This window comes from Dipodomys merriami, unplaced genomic scaffold (genome assembly GCF_024711535.1).
Source record: "Dipodomys merriami isolate MVZ:Mamm:240054 unplaced genomic scaffold, mDipMer1.0.p SCAF_52, whole genome shotgun sequence".
NCBI classification, from domain to species: Eukaryota; Metazoa; Chordata; class Mammalia; order Rodentia; family Heteromyidae; genus Dipodomys; species Dipodomys merriami.
Genome location: NW_027206091.1, coordinates 8,317,961 through 8,340,700, shown reverse-complemented (window position 1 = coordinate 8,340,700; position 22,740 = coordinate 8,317,961). Strand labels below are relative to the sequence as shown.

The following is a 22,740-nucleotide window of genomic DNA, read 5'->3' as shown; positions in this document are numbered from 1 at the left end:
CACCCAGGCTGAGAGACTCTTACCTCCAAAAAACTGGAAGTAGTGCTGTAGCTCAAGTGGTAAAGCACTTGTCTTGAACTGAAGAGATCAGGGACAGTGCCCAGGCCCAGAGTTCAAGCCCTACCACAGAAAAAAAAAGAAGAAAAAAAGAAAGAAATTTCAGTCATATCTCAAAAGAAATTATACACATATGCACCAAAAGACAAAGTCCCTTAGCCCCAAGTATAAGAATTCACATGTCCAGGAAGTGGTGCTGTGGTTCAAGTAGTAGAATGCTTGCCTTGAGCTGAAGAGCTGAGGGACAGTGCCCAGGCCCAGAGTTCAAGACCCACAACTGCCAAAAAAGAAAAAAGAAAAAAAAAAAGAATTCCACATGTCCATCAACAAGAGAATGGGTAAATATTTAGTGTTCTACTTTTCAGAACTAAGTTCCATAAGAAAATACTACCAAATGCCAGGTGCTGGTGGCTCATGCCTGTCATCCTAGCTACCCAGGAGGCTGAGATCTGAGGATCAGAGTTCAAAGATAGACCAGGCAGGAAAGTCTGTGAGACTTACTCCCAACAAACTACTCAAAACCTGGAAGTGGAGCCATGAGCTCTAGCCTTGGTGGGGGAGGGAGGGAAGAGAGCACAGGGACATTGCTCCAGGCCCTGAGGTCAAGCCCCATGATAAGAACTCCCCTGTAGCTCCCCAAAAAAGAAATAAAATGGCCGGGCGCTGGTGGCTCACGCCTGTAATCCTAGCTACTCAGGAGGCTGAGATCTGAGGATCGCGGTTCAAAGCCAGCCCGGGCAGGAGAGACTGTGAGACTCCTATCTCCAATAAACCCCCAGAAAACCGGAAGTGGCACTGTAGCTCAAGTGGTAGAGTGCTCGCTTTGAGCTGAAGAGCACAGGGATAGCGCCCAAGCCCAGAGTTCAAGCCCCACAACCTACAAAAACAAAACAAAACAAAAAAGAAATAAAATGAAAAAACTACCAAGTAACCGTGAAAACAATCTATACTTACATGGCTTCGGGTGCCATTGACTGATTGAAGCCAGTTACCGAATAAGACAGACCAATGGCTCCATTGGCCATGGATTCTGAACCAAGCCAAATAATATAATTTGAGGACAACGTATGAGAGGTAAAGAGAGAATGATGATGATGATGATGAAGATAACAGAGAGAGCGAGAGAGCATGAAGTGGGCTTGGGGGATGCTAGAATGTTCTCCTTGACAACTTGACCTGGGCAAAGATGATAAGGGTGTATTTATTTGAGAGACTGTATGTATTTATGATTTGTGTGCTCATTAATAGGTGTACTTTATTTCCATAAGAGATTTGAAAATGAGATCCGTGAATCATATCAGAATGCTGGCCTACAAGGAAACAACAGGCCTAAGAGGAAACAAAACAAACATAAAAGTGAATAAGTAATTAAATACATGGGTGGGGGGATGATAAGCAGCTAGGTAAGTAGATAAAATGGGATCTGGGTTACCAGCCGTTCTGAAATTTGGGGGTATCTAATATGGAACGTAGCCATTTTGACTCAAATTTCACTAAATTAAAATCTCAGTCCCAGTCCAGTGCTGATCTGAAGGGATTGACCTTTGAAGCTAAGCCTAAGCCAGAAAAGTCTTAACTCTTCATTTCCACCTAGCTACTAAAAAGCTGGCAGTGGAGCGGTGGTTCAAGTGGTAGACTTTGGATGGTGATCCTCAGATCTCAGCCTCCTGAGTAGCTAGGATGACAGGTATGAGCCACAAGCGCCCAACTTCAGGTAGAGGATTTTGACAATTTGGTTTACGTTCAGTGTTTTCTTTTATTATTTTTTTTGGCCAGTCCTGGGGGCTTGAACTCAGGGGCTGGGCATTGTCCCTGAGCTGCTTCTGCTCAAGGCTAGTGCTCTACCACTGGAGCCACAGCGCCACTTTCAGCTTTTACTGTGTGTAGAATACTGAGGATTCGAACCCAGGGCTTCACGCATGCTTAGGCAAGCACTCTACCACTGAGCCACATTTCCCAGCCCCTCAGTGTTTTCTTTCTTTTGAGGAATCCAGGAGTCCACTCTCTCAGCCCTCCGAGGGCCTCTGTCCTCCCAATGGGCCCCCTTTCCATGGGGGTGTGCTTAATCCCCTGCTTTTTCTAGCTCTCTTTGGCTATTATCCAGCTTCGTGTTGACTTACTTTGTTTTCCTGGTTGACTTTAGAGCCTATGGGAACTTACCCTTGTGAGTATGAGGGTGCCCAGCGCCTCCCGCCCTGACCTCCCCGAGGTTCAGTCCTCCATGATAAGAGAGGAGGAGGGGCTGTCCAGGCAGCAGCTGCCTCGTGTTGACCGAGGATTTGCAGGCTTCGCAGCTGTTCTTCCCTGGGGGAGACTCCTTCGCAAACAATGATGTTCCATACTGAGAGGACAGAAGCAAGTCAAGACTCAAGACCTCAGGATGTGGACTCTAGCCCACACTGCCTCTCCACATGCTGCCCGGACCTCCAACACTCACCTCAGGTCAATTCTGGGATGATGAGGAAGCACAGATTCTCCTCAAAATCCTACTCAGGCTAGAGGGACCCCCCCCCCCCGCACCATGCACAATGAAAAAGCCAATGTTTCTCCCGGGGATGGGTGCACCTTGTGGTTCATGCCTTTCATCCTAGCTACTCAGAAGGCTGAGATCTGAGGATCGTAATTAGAAGCCAGCCTGGGCAGCAACCACCAAAAGAAGCTGTGGCTCAAGTGGTAGAGCACTAGCCTTGAATGAGAAAGGAAAGGGGAAAAAAAGCCAGGCACTGGTGGCTCACTCCTACAATCCTAGCTACTCAGGAGACTGAGATCTGAGGATCACGGTTCAAAGCCAGCCCAGGCAGGAAAGTCCATAACACTCTTTTTTTTTTTTTTTTTTTTTTGGTCCAGTCGTGGGGCCTGAACTCTGGGCCTGGGCACTGTCCCTCAGCTCTTCAGCTCAAGGCTAGCACTCTACCACCTGAGCCACAGCGCCACTTCCAGCTTTTTTTCTTTTTTGCTTATGTGGTGCTGAGGAATCGAACTCAGGGCCTCATGCATGCAAGGCAAGCACTCTACCACTGAGCCACCTTCCCAGACCCATACACTCTTATCTCCAATTAACCATTAGAAAACTGGAAGTGGCACTGTGGTTCAAGTGGTAGAGTGCTCGCCTTGAGCTGAAGAGTGCAGGGACAATGCCCAGGCCCAGAGTTCAAGCCCCACGACCAACAGAAAGAGAGAGAGGGAGAGAGGGAGAGAGAGAGAGAGAGAAGAGAGAGAGAGAGAGAAAGAGAGAGAGAGAGAGAGAGAGAAGAAACAAAAGACAAAAGGCAAAAGTTGCTGAGGGAAAGAATTCTCCAGGAAGTAGCATGCTCATGACTTTGAGGAATGAGGAAGCAGACCTCTTGGCCTTCATTTCCACACCCCCGCCTCACCTAGGCCTCATCCTGAATTCACTCTCCATATGAAACTACAGAACAACCTACCTCCCATACAAATCACCCAGAATCCCCTTGGAAAGCAATAAACTAATCTCTCTCTCAATCCTAGTTGTGGGGTCTAGGCACTGTCTCTGAGCTCTTTTGCTCAAGGCTCTTTTGCTCTACCACCTTGAGCCACAGCACCAATTCTGGTTTTCTGGTGGTTCATTGGAGATAAGAGTTTTACAGACTTTCCTGCCTAGGCTGGCTTTGAACCACGATCCTCACATCTTAAGCTCTAGAGTAGCTAGAATGACGTGTGTGAGTCACCAGTGCCTAGCTAATAAGCTAATTTCTCTGTGCAAGTGAGAAGCCACAAATTACAATGGACTAAAGGTGGACACATTACAGCCCATACTACAGACCTGGGTCATGGTCTTAGACCCCTGCCTCTTGCCCTTTAGTGTCAAGTAATTCATTTGTGGAGACAGGGAAGAGACCAGGACCCGGATGTGAACATTTTTTTCTATTGTTTCTGGCAGGGGCCAAAGGAAAGAAACTGGCCAGCAAGCCAGCAAACATAACCAATGCCACCTCCCACCTCTCCCCTACTATCTCCACCCTACCCCACCCCTGCCCAGAAACCCAGGCTCTCATCACCCTGATCCCCAGCTGTCTCCCTTGGGGATACCACCCTTCTAAGACTGAGCTTTCCCACTTGCTCCCAGAGTGTAGCCACCAGCTGTTCCCAAGCTCCCCCCCCCTCAAACCCAGGCTCCAGAGGCTTAATCCACCCTATCAAGGGCTTCCCAGTCTCCCCATTCCAGCTGGCCCCTGAGATCAGCAGCCTCCTCCCGGAAGTTGGCATCATCAACCTGGCAAATGGCCCAGGGTGTAACCCAAGGAGTAGGGGCGGGGGCAAGAAACTCCACTATATAGCCCAGTCCATAGGCTGACCCCGTAGCTCCGGGGACCCGCAGGTGAGAAGGGTTGGGGGGGGCCCTTTTGGCAAAGGTGGGGACCGGAAGTTCCTTGGACTTGTCCACCCCACCCCTCCTTCTGGATATTTCATCTCTCTTTCTTACCCTTGGGGGTCTTTGCCCTCTCCACCTTACCCCCAGGCCCATTGGATGGCCAACCTCCCCTCCCCTGCACACTCACTCACACTGACATGGCCTGCAATCTGGCCAGCCTGGCATCACCTACTCAATTTCCCTCCCCATCTCCGCCCTCCAGGCTCTTGTCCTGATGCTGGCCCCTTCTGCCTTCTCCAGCCCCTCTCCCACAAACCATGCAGCTTCTCTTTCTCTGCTTGCAGGCATGGGAGCGCTGCGGAGCTGGCGGACCCTCTGGGCTGGAGCAACCCTCCTGTGGGGTAAGTCGGACCCAGCCTCTTCCATCCACGGTCTTGTTCTAATATGAGCAACCCTGTCTGTTTGGGTTCAGCGCCCTGCTTTCCTGTCCCCTCCCCAAACCCAGCTCCCACTGTTCTCCAGATTAACTGAGATCAGAAAGAGACCCTTAGTATCTGGAAAGAAATATGGCAGAAACACCCCCCCTCCCCCTCTGAGGGAAAGCAGGTTAAAAATAAATAAAGCAAACACACAAACAAAAATACCATAGCTGGGTGCCGGTGGCTCATGCCTGTCATCCTAGCTACTCAGGAGGCTGAGATCTGAGGATCACGGCTCAAAGCCAGCCCAGGCAGGAAAGACCGTGAGACTCTTATCTCCAATAAACTACAAGAAAACCAGAAGTGGCATTGTAGCTCAAGTGGTAGAGCGCTTGCCTTGAGCTGGAGAGCTGAGGGTCAGTGCCCAGGCCCAGAGTTCAGGTCCCATAGCCAACAAAAAAAAACAAAACAACAAAAACCCTACCATAGTTCATTTCAGTTGCTGTACATCCTAGCTATTCAAAAGGCTAATAGCTGAGGATCACAGTTCAAAGCCAACCTATGCAGAAAAAAATCTGAGAAACTTATCTCCAATTAACCAGCAAGAAAAGCTAGTAGTAGGGCTGGGAAGGTGGCTCAGTGGTAGAGCGCTTGCCTTGCATGCATGAGGCCCTGGGTTCAATTCCTCAGCACCACATAAGCAGAAAAAAAAAAGCTGGAAGTGGCGCTGTGGCTCATGTGGTAGAGCGCTAGCCTTGAGCTGAAGAGCTGAGGGACAGCACCCAGGCCCAGAGTTTAGGCCCATGACTGGATAAAAAAAAAAAAAAGAAAGAAAAGCTTGTAGTATAGCTCTGGATTAAGTGGTAGAGCACCAGTCTTGAGTGAAAAGACCAAGAGAGAGTGCAAGATCCTGAGTATAAGCCCCAGTACGGGTGTGCACTTCGCACTTGCACACACATGCACACACAAAACCAGGCATAGTGGCTCACAACTGTAATCCTAGATACTCAGGGGCTGAGATCTGAGGATCATGATTTGAAGCCAGCCCAGGCAAGAAAGTCTGTGAGACTTCCATGTTCAGTCAACCACTAAAAAGTCAGAGTTCAAGACCTATGACTGACAAAGAAGTAGAGATTGAGCCGGACACCGGTGGCCCGAGCAGGAAAGTCCATGAAACTCTTATCTCCAATAAACCACCAGAAAACTGGAAGTGGTGCTGTGGCTCAAGTGGTAAGAGTGCTCGCCTTGAGCTGAAGAGCTGAGGGACAGTATTCAGGCCCAGAGTTCAAGGCCCATGACCAAAAAAAAAAAATGTGGAGATTGATGTCAGGGAGAAAGGGGTTAGAACAGAATATAACAAGCTTAGGGGATTGGGGACTATCATCAGGAGGGGTCAGAATTCAGAATTTTTTTTTTTTGTCGGTCGTAGGGTTTGAACTCTGGGCCTGGGTGCTGTCCCTCAGCTCTTCCACTCAAAGCTAGCACTCTACCAATTGAGCCACAGCACCACTTCTGGCTTTTTCTGCTTATGTGGTGCTGAGGAATCGAACCCAGGGCCTCAGGCATGCAAGGCAAGCGCTCTACCACTGAGCCACCTTCCCAGCCTGATTCCGAGACTCTCAATCTCCAGTTAAGCCCCAAAACATCTGGAAGTAGAGCTGTGCTCAAGTGGTAGCGTGCTTGCCTAGACCAAAAAAGTTCAGGGACAGAGCCCCAACCCTGGGTTCAAGCCCCAGGACCAGCACCAAAAAACAAACAAACACGCACCAATAACAAAAACCAGAAAGTAAGGCTGTGAAGATGTCTGGATGGTTAGATATAGTTTGCTGGCAATGAGTCATCTGCTCGCAGTTTACACGGGGATTTCCAGGTTTTATCCCCTGCAGACGGTCCCAGCACAAGAGAAAGGGTGGTGGCTCAGGGAATCCTTAAAGTCGTGTGTGTGTGTGTGTGTGTGTGTGTGTGTGTGTGTGTGTGTGTGTGTTTCTACACATGTGTACATGTATGTAGTTGTGTACACACATGCATGTGTGTGCACCAGTCCTGGGGTTTGAACTCTGGGCCTGGGTGCTGTCCCTCAGCTCTTCAGCTCAAGGCTAGCGCTCTACCACTTGAGCCACAGCGCCACTTCCGGCTTTTTTCTTTTTGCTTATGTGGTGCTGAGGAATTGAACCCAGGGCCTCATGCATGCAAGGCAAGCGCTCTACCACTGAGCCACCTTCCCAGCCCCAGAACTGAGGAATTTTTGAGAGGACATCTGGCCAGGAAGGGCTATTTCCCTCAGCCTTTTTGCTCAAGGCTAGTACTCTACTACTTGAGCCACAGCTCTACTTGTAGCTTCTTTTTTTCTTTTTGGTGGCTCATTGATGGTAAGAGTCTCACTGACTTTCCTACCTGGACTGGGCTTTGAACCTTGATCCTCAGATCTCAGCCTCTTGAGTAGCTGGGCATGAGCCACATGGCTCATGGACTTTTTTTTTGTAACCAGTCCTGGGGCTTGAACTCAGGACCTAGGGGCTGTGCCTTAGCTTCTTCTTTTGCTCAAGGCTAGCACTCTACCACTTGAGCCACAACACTACTTCCGGCTTTTTCTGTGTATGTGGAACTGAGGACTCGAACCCGGGACTTCCTGCATGCTAGGCAAGCACTCTACCACTAAGCCATCTTCCCAGCCCCTTTATGCTTTCTCTGAACACTTTCTTCCCTCTTCAGTTGTGCTGCCCCCAGCAGAGCCGTCCTGCAAGGGCGTGCACTGCGCAGCTGGGCAGCGCTGCCAGATGGCAGGCGGGAAGGCCTCCTGCCCCACCGAGCCAACAGCTGTGTGCCGTGCCCAGGGCGACCCGCACTACACCACCTTCGATGGCCGTCGCTATGATATGATGGGCACCTGCTCCTACACCATGGCTGAGCTGTGTGGCTCCGACTCCACCCTGCCAGCCTTCAGCGTGGAAGCCAAGAACGAACACCGAAGCAGCCGCCAGGTCTCCTATGTAGGCCTGGTCACTGTGCACGCCTACAGCCACTCGGTGTCCCTGGTCCGAGGGGAAAATGGCTTTGCCAGGGTGAGTGTCCCCCGGAAGGGGTTGGGGTTTCAAATGGCAGAGCTGTTGGTCTGAAGCAGGAGAAAGAGCCACAGCTTCACCCAGAGGTATGAGCCCCTCCATGAGAAGCCCAAATGGAGACTCACTATCTGAAACTTGTTCTTTTTTTTTTTTTTTTTTAATTTTTGGTCGTGGGACTTGAACCCTGGGCCTGGGTGTTGTCCCTGAGCTCTTCAGCTCAAGGCCAGTGCTCTGCCACTTGAGCCACTTGCAGTTTTCTGGTGGTTAACTAGAGATAAGAGCCTCCTGGACTTTCCTGCCTGGGCTGGCTTTGAACTGTGATCCTCAGATCTCAGCCTCCTGAGTAGCTAGGCTGGCAGGCATGAGCCCCTGGCTCCTAGCAGTATCTGAATCTTTCCTTCTCCACCAAACCAGCTTCTACAAATGTTAAAAGCAAGGGTCAAGGGAGAAACAATGTCAGTAGGAGTTGAGTGCTGGTGGCTCACACCTGTTATCCTAGCTACTCAGGAGGCTGAGATCTGAGGATTAAGGTTCGAAGCCAGCTTGGGGCAGGTAAGGCCAGGAGACTCTTATCTCCAATGAACCACCAAGAAAACCAGAAGTGGCTCTATGGTTCTAAGTGGTAGATTGTTAGAGCAAACAAAATCTTCAGGGACAACACTGCGGGCCCTGAGTTCAAGCCCCACAACCAACCCCCCCAAAAAAAGTGGGCTGGGAAGGTGGCTCCAGTGGTAGAGCGCTAGCCTTGAGCTAAAGAGCTGAGGGACAGTGCCCAGGCCCAAAGTTCAAGCCCCACCACAACCGACCAAAAAAAAAAAAAAAAAAAGCTTTTTCTGTGGTTGGAACAGAAGAAGAAGTAGATGGGCAGAGGTACAAGGCCGGGCTGGGGAGAGTGGGGTACACTCACACAGGTGTCTGATCGCCCCCATCCATGTGCAGATCGACAACCAGCGCTCACGCCTGCCAGCCTCCCTGAACCAGGGTCGCCTGCGTGTGTACCAGAGTGGCACCCGGGGCGTGGTGGAGCTGGACTTCGGGCTTGTGGTCACCTACAACTGGGACTGCCAGCTGACCCTGAGCCTGCCCCAGCGCTTCCAGGGCCAGGTGTGCGGCCTGTGTGGCAATTACAACGGGGACCCGGCCGATGACTTCCTGACGCCCGATGAGACGCAGGCGCCCGACCCCGTGGAGTTCGCCAACAGCTGGAAGCTGGATGACGGGGACTATCTGTGTGATGACGGCTGTCAGGGCAGCTGTCCGGCCTGCACCACGGGCCAGGCCCAGCACTACCAGGGGGACCGGCTGTGTGGCATGCTCACCCTGCCCTCAGGCCCCTTCGCCACCTGCCACGAGGCCCTGGACCCCCGGCCCTTCCTGGAGAACTGCGTGTACGACTTGTGCGTGACGGGTGGGGAGCGGCTCAGTCTGTGCCGGGGGCTCAGCGCCTATGCCCAGGCCTGCGTGGAGATGGGGATCTCGGTTGGGAATTGGAGGCCGCAAGCAGACTGCCGTGAGTGACGCCCCCTTGGGCGAGGAGGGGCATGGTGGTGGGATGGTAGGGGGGAACAAAAAATAACCCTCATGCGCCAGCCCTGGGATTTGAACTCACGTCCTTGTGCTCTTGCTTGGCTTTATTTTCCCCTTAAGGCTAGGGTTCTACCACTTGAGCTATACCCCACCTTGGCTTTGGGATGGTTCATTAGAGTCTTAGTGACTTTCTTCCTCTAGCTGGCCTCAAACTGCGATCCTCAGCTCTCAGCCTCCTGAGTAGCTAGGATGACAGACCTGAATCACCCGTGCCTGGCTTGTGGTTTCATCTTGATGTTGGGGGTGCCAAGAAAGATATAATGATAACCCCCACACACACCTTCCCGGCTCTGCCACCACGAGCCTATAGTTGGGGGATACATACAGGAGACTCAAGCAGAGAAGTTGGGAGCAGGAAGAGGGATACCAAAGGGTACTGTGGGACAGCAGAGAAAGTTCCTGGTCCAGCAGGGGAGGGTCTGGGGTTGTGGTGGATTTGTCTGCATTGTTGCTGTATCTCTGTCATGCACTAATGCTGCCCCCTCCCCCATCCTGGCTCCTCTGTATCTGGCATCAAAGAGACACCAGTGAGTTCATCCATCTCTCAACTCACTTGGGCAGGATTTCCTGGTCATCTGTCGAGGGCCGGGCTAGGCCTAGGTGCTGGGGATTCAGCAGTGCCCCTTACCATGAACCCTCACAACCACCCAGCACTGATGGGGACACGGAGCGGATGGAGAGCCGAGCTGTTGCCTCATGGTCACAGGGGAGAGCTGGGACTTGAAGCCAGGCCTTCTAGACTCCCACAGTCTATATAGCTCATGCTGCAATGAGGGAAAGGTGATACAGGCTGAGGGAACAGCCAATGCAAAGGCCCTGGGGTAGGAAGAAGTCTGAGGGAGATGGAGTAGAGTGAGACAGAGGAGGCCAATGAGCGATGGAGGCAGATTAAAGGAGGGACTTGATAGGATTCCTTTATTTTTATTTTTTGCCAGTCCTGGGGCTTGAACTCAGGGCCTGAGCACTGTCCCTGAGCTTCTTTTGCTCAAAGCTAGCACTCTACCACTTGAATCACCACTTCCGGCTTTTTCTCTGTATGCCGTACCAAAGAATTGAACCCAGGGCTTCATGCATGCTAGCCAAGCACTCAACTACTACGCCACAGTGTCCCTCCCTAGGATTCCTTCTTTAGAGGTTCTTCTGTCTGGACAGATAGGGAGAAAAAAAGGCTCCTATATAGTGAGCAGAGCAGAGCCTGGGGGGGGGGGGGACTCAAGGCCCTCTCCTCCAGCTTGATCCAACCTCTCCTGATTCCCACAGCCCTGTGCTGCCCAGCCAACAGCCGCTACGAGCTCTGCAGCCCCGCCTGCCCGGCCTCCTGCAATTCCGAAGCGGCTCCGGCCAACTGCTCCGAGCGGCCGTGCGTGGAGGGCTGCGTGTGCCTCCCGGGCTTCGTGGCCAGCGGCGGGGCCTGCGTGCCGGCCTCCTCCTGTGGCTGCACCTTCCAGGGCCGTCCACTCGTGGCGGGCGAGGAGGTGTGGGAAGATGACCGCTGCCGGCGTCGCTGCGCCTGCGATGGAGCCACGGGGCAGGTGACCTGCCGGGACACGCAGGGCTGCCCCACGGGTGAGCGCTGCCGCGTCCAGAACGGCCTCCAGGGTTGCTACCCGGACAGCTTCGCCAGCTGTGAGGCATCCGGGGACCCACACTACCTCAGCTTCGATGGCCGGCGCTTTGACTTCATGGGCACCTGTACCTACCTGCTGGTGGGGGCCTGCGGGCAGAATGCGGCGCTGCCCGCCTTCCGGGTGCTGGTGGAGAACGAGCATCGGGGCAGCCAGAGCGTGAGCTACACGCGGGCCGTGCGGGTGGAAGCCCACGGTGTGACTGTGGAAGTGCGCAGGGAGCACCCAGGTCAAGTGCTGGTGAGTGATGGAGTGTGGGCAGGGGACTGGCTGAGGACGGAGGTTCGAAGCCAGCCCCGAGGAAGGAAAGTCTGTGAGGTGCTTATCTCCAATGACTCCCCCAGAAGCCACAAATGGAGTTTAGGCCTCCAGTTGGTAGAACACTAGCCTTGATCAAAAACAAAGGTCCAAGGCTGGGAAGGTGGCTCAGTGGTAGAGCGCTTGCCTTGCATGCCTGAGGCCGCGGGTTCGATTCCTCAGCACCACATAAGCAAAAAGAAAAAAGCTGGAAGTGGCGCTGTGGCTCAAGTGGTAGGGCCCTAGCCTTGAGCTGAAGAGCTGAGGGACAGCGCCCAGGCCCAGAGTTCAGGCCCCACGACCGGACCCAAAACAAACAAACAAACAAACAAACAAACAAACAAAAACAAAGGTCCAGGCACTGGTGGCTCACATCTGTCATTCTAGTTACTTAGGAGGCTGAGATCTGAGGATCGAGGTTCAAAGCCAGCCTGGGCAGGAAAGTCTGTGAGACTCTTATCTCCAATAAACCACCAGAAAACCGGAAGTGGTACTGTGGCTCAAGTGATAGAGCGCTCACCTTGAGCTGAAGAGCTGAAGGACAGTGCCCCAAACCCTGAGTTTCAGTCCCAGTATCATTAACAACATCAACAATAATAACAACAACAGCAACAAAGTGGGCTAGGAATGTGGCTTAGTGGTAGAGTGCTTGCTTAGCATCCATGAAGCCTTGGGCTCCATTCCTCAAAGCCAGAAGTGATACTGTGGCTCAAGTGGTAGAGCGCTAGCCTTGAGCAAAAGAAGCTCAGGGACAAGTGCCCAGGCCCTGAGTTCAAGCCCCAGGACTGGCCAAGGGGGAAAAAAAAAAAGATCTGGGGGGGGGAAAAAGTCTGGGATAGTAGTGTGGGTCAGAGTGGTTCAAGCCTGTAATCCTAGCTACTGAGGAGCATCGATGGGGGGATCAGGGCTCCAGGCCAGTCCTGGGGTATGAAGTGGGGTGTTAGAAGGAATTCATCTCAACCCAATGACTGGGCACTGTGGTGCACAGCTGTTCTGAGATGGTTAAGCAAAAGCAGGAGGATCACAGGCCAAACTGCCCAAGCAGCCCAGGCATAAAGCATGACACCAGCTTTTTGGTGGCTCATTTGGAGATAAGAGTCTCATAGACTTTCCATCCTAGGCTGGCTTTGACCCAGACCCTCAGATCTCAGCCTCCTGAGTAGCTAGGATTACAGGCAAGAGCACTGGTACCCTGCTGAAAGGCTCAATGTTTAAAGAATGAGGAGCAACAGAATGGTGTTAGCTAGAGAGGAGACTAGGGATGCACAAGAAGGAGGGAATATTACAACCCCAGGGTACAGTAAGTCTTGGGGCTGGGTTGAGCCTTGAAAGCCAGAACTAAAGCAGCCACAACGGCCATTGGTGTTTCAGACAAAGGTCCTGAGGTCTGGGACGTTTGAAGGTCTGCCAAGTAATGAGGAGACAGAACCAGGCAGGATTTGAAGACCAGGAATTAGAGACTTGGATTTCCCTTTTACATTTGAAAGATGAGGGATGATAGGCAGAGGACACAGCAAGTGCAAAGGTCCTGAGGCACCCAGGACCAAGCAGAATGTGTTGAAGAGAATCGCCAGGTGGTGACCGTGGGGGAGGGGAGAGGGAGGATTGCTGGAGCCGAGTGAGCCAGGGTTGAGCCACCACCTTATGGATACGCTGACCAGTTGGCATCTGTGCCCAGGTGGATGGCGTCCTTCGCTACCTGCCCTTCCAAGCAGCCAACGGCAAAGTGCAGGTGTTCCGCCAGGGAAACCATGCCGTGGTGAGAACAGACTTTGCCCTGACGGTCACCTACAACTGGGATGCCCACGTGACCGCCAAAGTGCCCAGCAGTTACGCCGAAGCCCTCTGTGGGCTCTGCGGGAACTTTAATGGCAACCCAGAGGATGACTTGGCCCTGCGAGGCGGCGGCCAGGCTGCCAGCGCGCTGGCCTTCGGGAACAGCTGGCAGGAGGAGAGCCGGCCGGGCTGTGAAGCCACGGAACCGGGAGACTGTCCCAACCTGGGCTCGCTCATCGCCGAGCAGCTGCAGAATAAGAAGGAGTGCGGGATCCTGGCTGACCCCGAGGGGCCGTTCCGGGAGTGTCACAGCGAGCTGGACCCCCAGGGCGCCCTGCGTGACTGTGTCTACGACCGCTGCCTGTTTCCGGGCCAGTCTAGACCGTTGTGTGATGCCCTGGCCGCGTACGCCGCTGCGTGCCAGGCTGCGGGGGCCACTGTGTACCCATGGAGGACGGAGGAGCTTTGTCGTGAGTACCTAGCATGCCCTTCCGTTATTCATTACTGTAACTTTGATCACTTTCATTCTATTATTATTATTTCTGTCAGTTGTGGGGCTTGAACTCAGGCCTGGGCGCTGTCTCTAAGCTCTTCAGCTCAAGGCTAGTGCTTTACCACTTAAGCCATAGCTCCACTTCCAGTTTTCTGGTGGTTTATTGAAGATCAGAATCTTAGGACTTTTCCTGCTCAGGCTGGCTCTGAACCGTGATCCTTAGATCTCAGCCTCCTGAGTTACTTGGATTACAGGTGTGAGCCACAGGTGCCAGTCCTGGGGCTTGAACTCAGGGCCTGGGCACTGTCCCATAACATCTTTTGCTCAAGGCTAGCATTCTAACACTTGAGCCACAGCGCCTCTTCTGGCTTTTTCTGTTTATGTGGTGCTGAGGAATGGAACCTAGGGTTTCATGCATGCTAGGGAAACATTCTGCCACTAAGCCACATTCCCAGCCCCTACTATAATAATTTTTTTTTGGGGGGGTCTGGTCGTGGGGCCTGAACTCTGGGCCTGGGCGCTGTCCCTCAGCTCTTCAGCTCAAGGCGAGCACTCTACCACTTGAGCCACAGCACCACTTCCGGCTTTTTTTTTTCTGCTTATGTGGTGCTGAAGAATTGAACCCAGGACCTCATGAATGCAAGGTGAGCACTCTACCACGGAGCTACCTTCCTAGTCCAGGGCCTTCCACTTTAGGTGGGCTTTTCCTCCTCCAGGCTGGCAATCAGCCACTTGAGCCACGCCTCCACTTCCAGCTTTGGGCTAGCTCATTGGAGATAAGAATCTCCTACAGTTGTCTCTCTGAACCTCGATCCTCTGGATCCCAGCCTCCTGAGTAGCTAGGATGACAGGCGGGAGCCGCTAGCACCCAGCTGAAGGATTCTGGCTGACTCTGGCCCCTCTCCCCACAGCCCTGAGCTGCCCTCCCCACAGCCACTACGAACCGTGTTCCTACGGCTGCCCGCTGTCCTGTGGAGACCTTCCCGTGCCAGGGGGCTGCGGCTCTGAATGCCAAGAGAGCTGCGTGTGTGACGATGGCTATGCGCTCAGCGGCGAGGCCTGCGTGCCCCTGTCCTCCTGCGGCTGCGTCCACGAGGGGTCGTACTACCTACCCGGCCAGACCTTCTACCCGGGCCCCGAGTGCAATTCCCTCTGCCACTGCCAAGAGGGCGGCCTGGTGTCCTGTGAGCCCTCGTCCTGCGGCCCGCACGAGGCCTGCCAGCCGTCCAATGGCGTCCTGGGATGCGTAGCTGTGGGCAGCACCACGTGCCAGGCGTCAGGAGACCCCCATTACACCACCTTTGATGGCCACCGCTTCGACTTCATGGGCACCTGTGTGTACGTGCTGGCTCAGACATGCGGGAACCGGCCCGGCCTGCCTCAGTTCACCGTCCTGCAGGAGAACAAGGCCTGGGGCAATGGCAAAGTGAGCGTGACCAAGGCCATCACGGTCCTCGTGGCCAATTACACCCTGAAGCTGGAGCAGCAACGGTGGAAGGTCACGGTGAGTGGGGAGGGGGAGGGGCGAGGCCCTGGTAGGGAGGACCACAGGTGGGGGAGGATCGGAAAGGGGAACACAGACCCCCAAGGGGGACGTGCTTTAAAAAAAAAAAAGGCAGGGGCTGGGAAGGTGGCTCAGTGGTAGAGCGCTGGCCTTGCATGCCTGAGGCCCTGGGTTCGATTCCCCAGCACCACATAAGCAAAAAGAAAAAAGCTGGAAGTGGTGCTACGGCTCAAGTGGTAGAGCGCTAGCCTTGAGCTGAAGAGCTGAGGGACAGCACCCAGGCCCAGAGTTCAGGCCCCATGACCAGACCCCCCCCCCAAAAAAAAGAGAGATAAGGTCATGGGAAGATGAGACAGGGGACATTGGAAGGCCAGACCACCCCCATCATGTTTGCTGCCCTTTATCTCCCAGGTGAACGGTGTGGACATGAACTTGCCCGTGCTGCTGGCTGAGGGCCAGATCCATGTCTACCAGCATGGCTCCGATGTGGTGATAGAGACCGACTTTGGTCTGCGGGTGACCTATGACCTGATGTACAATGTGAGGGTCACCATCCCAGGCAACTACTACCAGCAGATGTGTGGCTTGTGTGGAGATTACAACGGTGACTCCAAGGATGACCTGCAGAAGCCCGACGGCTCCCAAGCAGCCAACCCCAACGAGTTTGGTAACTCCTGGGAAGAAAAAGTTCCCGACTCTCCTTGCGCGCCGGTACCCGAATGCAAACCAGGAGAAGACTGCAATGCCCAGTGCAGCCCCGAGCTGGAGAGCCAGTACCAGAACGAAGAGTTCTGTGGATTCCTCACCAAGCCCACGGGACCCCTGGCTGCCTGCCACCAGCTGCTCGATCCCCAGGGTCCCCTGCAAGACTGTGTGTTCGATCTCTGCCAGGCCGGTGGGAATCTGAGCATTCTCTGTGACCACATCCACGCTTATGTGAGTGCGTGCCAGGCAATGGAAGGTCAAGTGGAACCCTGGCGGACGGAGTCTTTCTGTCGTGAGTCACAGGGTGGGGGGGAGAGGGGGGGGCATCCATCGAGGGGATGGGGAGAGGGGAGGTCGAGGCACAGGAGAGTGTGGACTTAAGCTGGGCGCCGGTGGCTCACACCTGTCATCCTAGCTACTCAGGACGCTGAGATCTGAGGATCACAGTTCGATGCCAGCCCGGGCAGGAAAATCTGTGAGACTCTTCTCTTCAATGAACCACCAGAAAACTGGAAGTAGGGCTGTGGCTCAAAGTGGCAGAGCACTAGCCTTGAGCAAAAAGAGCTCAAGGATAGCACCCAGGCCCCGAGTTCAAGCCCCATGACCGACAACAACAATAAAAAGGGCGTGGACTCAATGCCCTGAAGCATGCCCTGCGTTCTCATCAGCACCCCCTTTCTTACAGCCATGAAGTGCCCTCCTCACAGCCACTATGAGCTCTGCGCAGACACCTGCTCCCTGGGGTGCTGGGCTATTAGCTCCAGCCCGCACTGCCCAGGCGGTTGTGCAGAGGGCTGTGAGTGTGACTCCGGCTTCCTGTACAACGGAACAGCATGCGTGCCCATCCAGGAGTGTGGCTGTTACCACGACGGGGCCTACTACAAGGTAGGAAACCTCCGCATCCAGGGCAGAGCGCCTGACTTCGTTCTAGACACACCCCTGCCCTCCACGCCCATCAGCTCCACAGCCTTCTGAACAGGGCTCCCATCTGCCCCTTGCCTGGCCTCGTCTTGGTCCATCCTGCTTCCCCCACGCCCCCACTGGTACTTCCTGTGATCCTATGACCCTCCACAGGGCCATAGGAAAGGCCCGTCTAAATATGTCTGTGGGTTTGGAATCTTTAAACCCTTCCCTGACTCCTCAGGTGAAAGTATAGCTTGGCAGGAGCTGGTGGCTCATGCCCGTAATCTTAGATATTTGGGAGGCTCAGATCTGAGAATCAGGGTTCAAAGTCAACTCGGGCAGAAAAGTCTCTAAGATTATTTGTTGGTGGTGGTCATGGGGAGCTCCTTTGGCTCAAGGCTAGCGCTCTGCCACTTTGAGCCACAGCTCTACTTCTAGTTTTTGAATAATTAATTGGAAATAAGGGTTTCACAAACTTTTCTGCCTGGGCTGGCTTTGAACCACAATCCTCAGATCTCAGCCTCCTGAGTAGCTAGAATGACAGGTGTGAGCCACCCGCACCAACTTCCCTAAAACTTTAATTCCCATTAAACTACCAAAAAGAAGCAGAGATATGGCTCAAGAGGTAAAGAGCCAGCCTTGTGCAAAAAAAAAAAAAAAGCCAAGTGAGAATGTGAGGTCCTGAGTTCAAGCACGCACGCGTGCCTGTGTGCGCCCACGCACACACACACACTCACACAAACCAGCAGTTTCCCAGTCTTCCTTGACCTTTGCCCCTCCTCCTTCTCCACCTGGACATATCCACTCCATTCTACTTTCTTTATCTGGTGCCGGGATTATCTGCAACTTACAGATGAGGAAACCAAGGGGAGGCAGAGGTCAGGTGATGGGCAGTTTGGAAATAGCAGAGCCAGCTCAAACCCAGGCATATTTCTCCAGCCTTCTCTGCTGTGCGACTCTGGGGTTCAGACACCCCAGCTGCCTAGGGCGTGTTACACAATGCATGAGCGAGTGAATGCGTGCAAGGGAGTGAGTGTGTGAATGGGACGAGGCCCACTGCGACACTGTGCACTCATATCTGCCAAGGGACCGTCCTGCGGAGCGCCAGCCCGCCAGACCCCTCTGCATCTCTCATAGATGACTGTTTCCTCTGTCCCCACAGCCGGAGCAGACGGTCCTCCTCAATGGCTGCCAGCAGAAGTGTGTGTGCCATGCTGGCGAGGGTATGGTGTGCCAGGACCACAGCTGCAAGCCAGGCCAGGTGTGCGAGCCCTCCGGAGGTGTCCTGAGCTGTGTTACTAAAGGTACTGGGCTGTGGGACCCAGGGTGGATGACAGGGACTTGAGCGATGCCAGTGCTCTGAGTTTGGCCCCCTTCAAGGCCTGGATCTCAGCTGTGAGAACCTGTGATACTGGACTGTGTCCAGTCCATCATACAGTCCGAGTGTCAGAACTTGAAGGACTGCCCAGGTGTGGTCTTGGGCCCTGGGATCGGGTCTTGCCTTCCATAACCTTCAGAGCCAGTAGTCCTGGTACAGATTGCGGCAGGTGTGGGCAATTCCTCCCAGACCTCCTTGTTCAGGTCCCAGGGCTTGAACTCATGGCCTGGGCACTGTCCCTGAGTTGTTGTTGTTGTTGTTTTTGTCGGTGTGGAGCCTGAATTTTAGGCATGGGTGCTGTTCTTCAGCTCTTCAGCTCAAGACTAGCCCTCTACCTCTTGAGCCACAGCCCCACTTCTGGCCTTTTCTGCTTATGTGGTGCTGAGGAATGGAACCCAGGGCCTCATGCATGCAAGGCAAGCACTCTACCACTGAGCCACCTTCCCAGCCACTGAGTTGTTTTTTGTTCGTTTGTTTAACGCTCTACTGTTGAGCCATACCTCCACTTTGGGCTTTTGGGTAGTTACTTGGAGATAAGAGTCCCAGAGACTTTCCTGCTTGGCTTGGCAGATCTCAGCTTCCTGAGTAGCTGGGATTACAGGTGTGAGCTACCGATGCCTGAGTGCTAACAGCCGTTCTTAGGGTAGGCAGCCCATCAACACCCTCTCTTCTCTGCCCCCCACTCCCCTCAGATCCATGCCATGGGGTAACCTGCCGGCCACAAGAAACATGCAAAGACCAAAACGGCCAGGGCGTGTGCGTGCCCAACTACAACTCCACGTGCTGGCTATGGGGCGATCCTCACTACCATTCCTTTGACGGCTGGAGCTTTGATTTCCAGGGCACCTGTGACTATGTCCTGGCAACCACCTTCTGCCCAGGGGTCAGCGCCCAGGGCCTGACGCCCTTCACCATCACCACCAAGAACGAGAACCGGGGCAGCCCCTCCGTGTCCTATGTCAAGCAGGTCACCGTGTCCACCCTAGGAGTCAACATCTCCATCCACAAGAACGAGATCGGGAAAGTCCGGGTACGTCTAGCAGGTGGTCCCAGAGGGGCAAATTGAGTCCTGACAGCCATAGTTAACAAGCTCAGAGCTCTTCTTCATCTAGGCCTGGAACCACAGAGCAGCAAAGGCAATGGTGATCACAGCAACCCAGGCATCTCTTCCCAGGAAACTGAGCCAAGTTAGGGCTGGGGCTCTGTCCCTGAGCGCTTCTGCTCAAGGCTAGTGCTCTTCCACTTTGAGCTACAGAGCCACTTCCGGTTTTTCTGGTAGTTCACTGGAGATAAGAGTCTCATGGGGACTTTCTTGCCTGGGCTGGCTTCGAACCTTGATCCTCACATCTCTGAGTAGCTAGGATGACAGGCACGAGCCACCAGCACCTGGCTCCCTTCCGGCTTTCTGTGGCTAATGGGAGATGAGTGTCTCACGGACTTTCTTGCCCCTGTTGGCTTTGAACTGTGATCCCTGGATCTCAGTCTCCTCCTTAGTAGCTCTATGAGGATAGGCAGGTGACTTAAGTTGATAGGGCTCAGTGTCCACATCTGGGAAGTGGGCATCAGAAGCAGTCCCTGCTCCCACAGCAAAGAGGTATAAGTGAAGGACTCAGCTCTGAGTGATACCCCAGTGAACATTGGTGGGTGTTAAGGAGGAAACAAATGAGAAGCGAGAAAGTGGGGAAGATGCCCACAGAAGTGGAGAGACAGGCTAACAGCAGCAAGAAGGGAAGGAGGATGGGCAGGATGGGATAGGCAGCCACTGTGTGGTCATGAGTGAGGGGAGATGCCTGACCAGAGAGAGGCTCCAGTATGACAGGGTAGCGGGAGGGGAGAGAGAGTCGGAGGCCTAGAGAGGAAATGCGGGTGCACAGGCATACAGAGATCTAGGGAGAAAGAGCAGAGGTGGGGGGAATCAAGCTGGACATTAATGGTGCCAGCCTGTAATCCTGGCTACTCAAGAGGCTGAGATCTGAGGACTGTGGTGCTAAGCCAGCTTGGGGCAGGCAAATCATGAGACTCCAATAAGCAACCAAATGCTGGAAGTGGAGGTGTAGTTCAAGTGTTTTTTGTTTTATGAGTCCAGTCGTGGGGCCTGAACTCTGGGCCTGGGCACTGTCCCTCAGCTCTTCAGCTCAAGGCTAGCGCTCTACCCCTTGAGCCACAGCGCCACTTCTGGCTTTTTTCTTTTTGCTTACGTGGTGCTGAGGAATCGAACCCAGGGCCTCATGCATGCAAAGCAAGCGCTATACCACTGAGCCACCTTCCCAGCCCCCTAGTTCAAGTGTTAGAGTGCCAACCTTGAACAAAACGCTAAGGGACAGTGCCCAGGCCTTGAGTTCAAGACAGAGAGAGAAATGCAAGCACATGCACACACACACACACATACACACACACACACACACACACACACACACACACACACACACACACACACACACACACACACATACACACACACACAGAGGCAGAGGCAAAGAGACAGAGAGATCAAATGAAAGGTCTCAGTTCCCAGAGCTTGAATAAAAACAGATATCCCCAACTTAAAGAAAAAAGTATTTATTTATTTATTTTATTACTATTTTTTTTGCCAGTCCTGGGCCTTGAACTCAAAGCTTCTTTTGCCCAAGGCTAGCACTCTACCACTTGAGCCATGGCACCACTTCAGGCTTTTTCTGTTATGTGGTATGAGGAATCAAACCCAGGGCTTCATGCACTCTACCACTAAGCCACATTCCCAGCCCTATTTATTTTTTGTTGGTCGTGGGCCTTGAACTCTGGGCCTGGGCACTGTCCCTGAGATCTTTTGCTCAAGGCTAGTGCTCTACCACTTAAGCCACAGCACTACTTCCTGTTTTCTGGTGGTTAATTAGAGATAAGAATCTCATAGGGACTTTGGAAGTGTCGCTGTAGCTCAAGTGGTAGAGCGCTCGCCTTGAGCTGAAGAGCTGAGGGACAGCGCCCAGGCCCAGAGTTCAAGCCCCATGACCGACCAAAAAAAAAAAAAATCTCATAGGGACTTTTCTACTGGGGCTGCCTTTGAACCATGATCCTCAAATCTTAGCCTCCTGAGTAGGTAGGATGATAAATATGAGCCACTGGCAATTGGCACATCCCTAACTTTTATACAATGTCCGTACAACTATCAATCATGAGAAAGGAAAGGTATAGGTAATTCCTGGTCTCTGGCAGGATGAAGGAAGAAGGAAAGGAAGGAAGGAAAGGGAAGGAAGGAAGGAAAGAGGGAAGGAGAGCTCCACCCTTACCTCATGGGACCCCCATTTGCCTCCCTCCCTCCTCCAGGTGAACGGTGTGCTGACAGCCCTACCTGTCTCTGTGGCTGGTGGGCGGATTTTGGTGACCCATGGTGGGTCCAAGGCTGTTCTGGCAACTGACTTTGGACTTCAAGTGACCTATGACTGGAACTGGCGGGTAGAGGTGACACTGACCAGCAGCTACTATGACGCAGTGTGTGGGCTCTGTGGGGATATGGACCAAAACCCCAGCAACGATAAGATCTTCCCCAATGGCACAGTGGCTCCATCCATACCCACTTGGGGCGGCAGCTGGCAAGTTCCAGGCTGGGACCCATTCTGCTGGCATGAATGCCACGGCTCCTGCCCAACATGCCCTGAGAACCAGCTGGAGAAATATGAGGGTCCTGCCTTCTGTGGCCCCCTAAACCCAACTAGCACAAGCAGCCCCTTCGCCTCCTGCCATTCCCATGTGCCGCCTGAAGACTACTTTAAGGGCTGTGTTCTAGATGTCTGCCTGGGTGGAGGAGTCCAAGACATACTTTGTCAGGCCTTGGCTGCCTATGCGGCCGCTTGCCAGGCTGCAGGTATCACCATCAAGGACTGGAGGACCCAGGCCGGCTGTGGTGAGTTGCTGGGGAGAGGAAGCCAAGTCTGAGGGTGCAGTCAGTCTCCTTTCTGTGGGACCCGTTAGGTTTTACTTTAATCCCTTGCAGGAGGGAGGAGGAGGGTGTCTTTCTGCTTTTGTTTGTTTGTTTGTTCCAGTACTGGCACAAACTCAGGATCTCTCTCCTTCTTACTTAAGACTGATACTCTAGACCAGGCACCAGTGTCTCATGCTTGTCATTCTAGCTACTCAGGAGGCTGAGATCTGAGGATCACAGTCCGGGCAGGAAAGTCCATGAGACTCTTATCTCCAATGAACCACCAGAAAACCAGAAGTGGTGCTGTGGCTCAAGTGGTAGAGTACTAGCCTTGAGCTGAAGAGCTGCGGGACAGTGCCCAGGCCAAGAGTTTAAGCCACACAACTGACTTAAAAAAACAGCAGGGCTGGGAAGGTGGCTCAGTGATAGAGCGCTTGCCTTCCATGCCTGAGGCCCTGGGTTCGATTCCTCAGCACCACATAAGCAAAAAGAAAAAAGCCAGAAGTGGCACTGTGGCTCAGTTGGTAGAGCGCTAGCTTTGAGCTGAAGAGGTGAGGGACAGCGCCCAGGCCCAGAGTTCAGGCCCCATGACCAGACCCCCCCCCAAAAAAAATAGAAACTGTGGTACTCTATCACTTCAACCACACCCCCCACTTCCAATGTTTTGCTGGTTCATTGTAGATGAATATCTCAGATTTATCTA

General features: G+C 53.4%; 1 protein-coding gene across 1 annotated transcript in view; it reads left to right on the top strand.

Moving 5' to 3' along the window:
- Nucleotides 1–4,736: 4,736 nt before the first annotated feature.
- The window catches only part of LOC138811175 (IgGFc-binding protein-like), a 30,086-nt gene continuing 12,082 nt past the window's right edge, over nucleotides 4,737–22,740 (top strand). Inside the window, exons 1-11 of the mRNA XM_069998845.1 lie at nucleotides 4,737–4,791; nucleotides 7,522–7,871; nucleotides 8,811–9,381; nucleotides 10,719–11,323; nucleotides 13,059–13,626; nucleotides 14,561–15,153; nucleotides 15,565–16,150; nucleotides 16,544–16,743; nucleotides 17,924–18,065; nucleotides 18,832–19,169; nucleotides 21,443–22,019. Of these exons, the coding sequence (XP_069854946.1) occupies nucleotides 4,737–4,791; nucleotides 7,522–7,871; nucleotides 8,811–9,381; nucleotides 10,719–11,323; nucleotides 13,059–13,626; nucleotides 14,561–15,153; nucleotides 15,565–16,150; nucleotides 16,544–16,743; nucleotides 17,924–18,065; nucleotides 18,832–19,169; nucleotides 21,443–22,019 (4,585 nt within the window). The remainder of the gene's footprint in view (nucleotides 4,792–7,521; nucleotides 7,872–8,810; nucleotides 9,382–10,718; nucleotides 11,324–13,058; nucleotides 13,627–14,560; nucleotides 15,154–15,564; nucleotides 16,151–16,543; nucleotides 16,744–17,923; nucleotides 18,066–18,831; nucleotides 19,170–21,442; nucleotides 22,020–22,740) is intronic.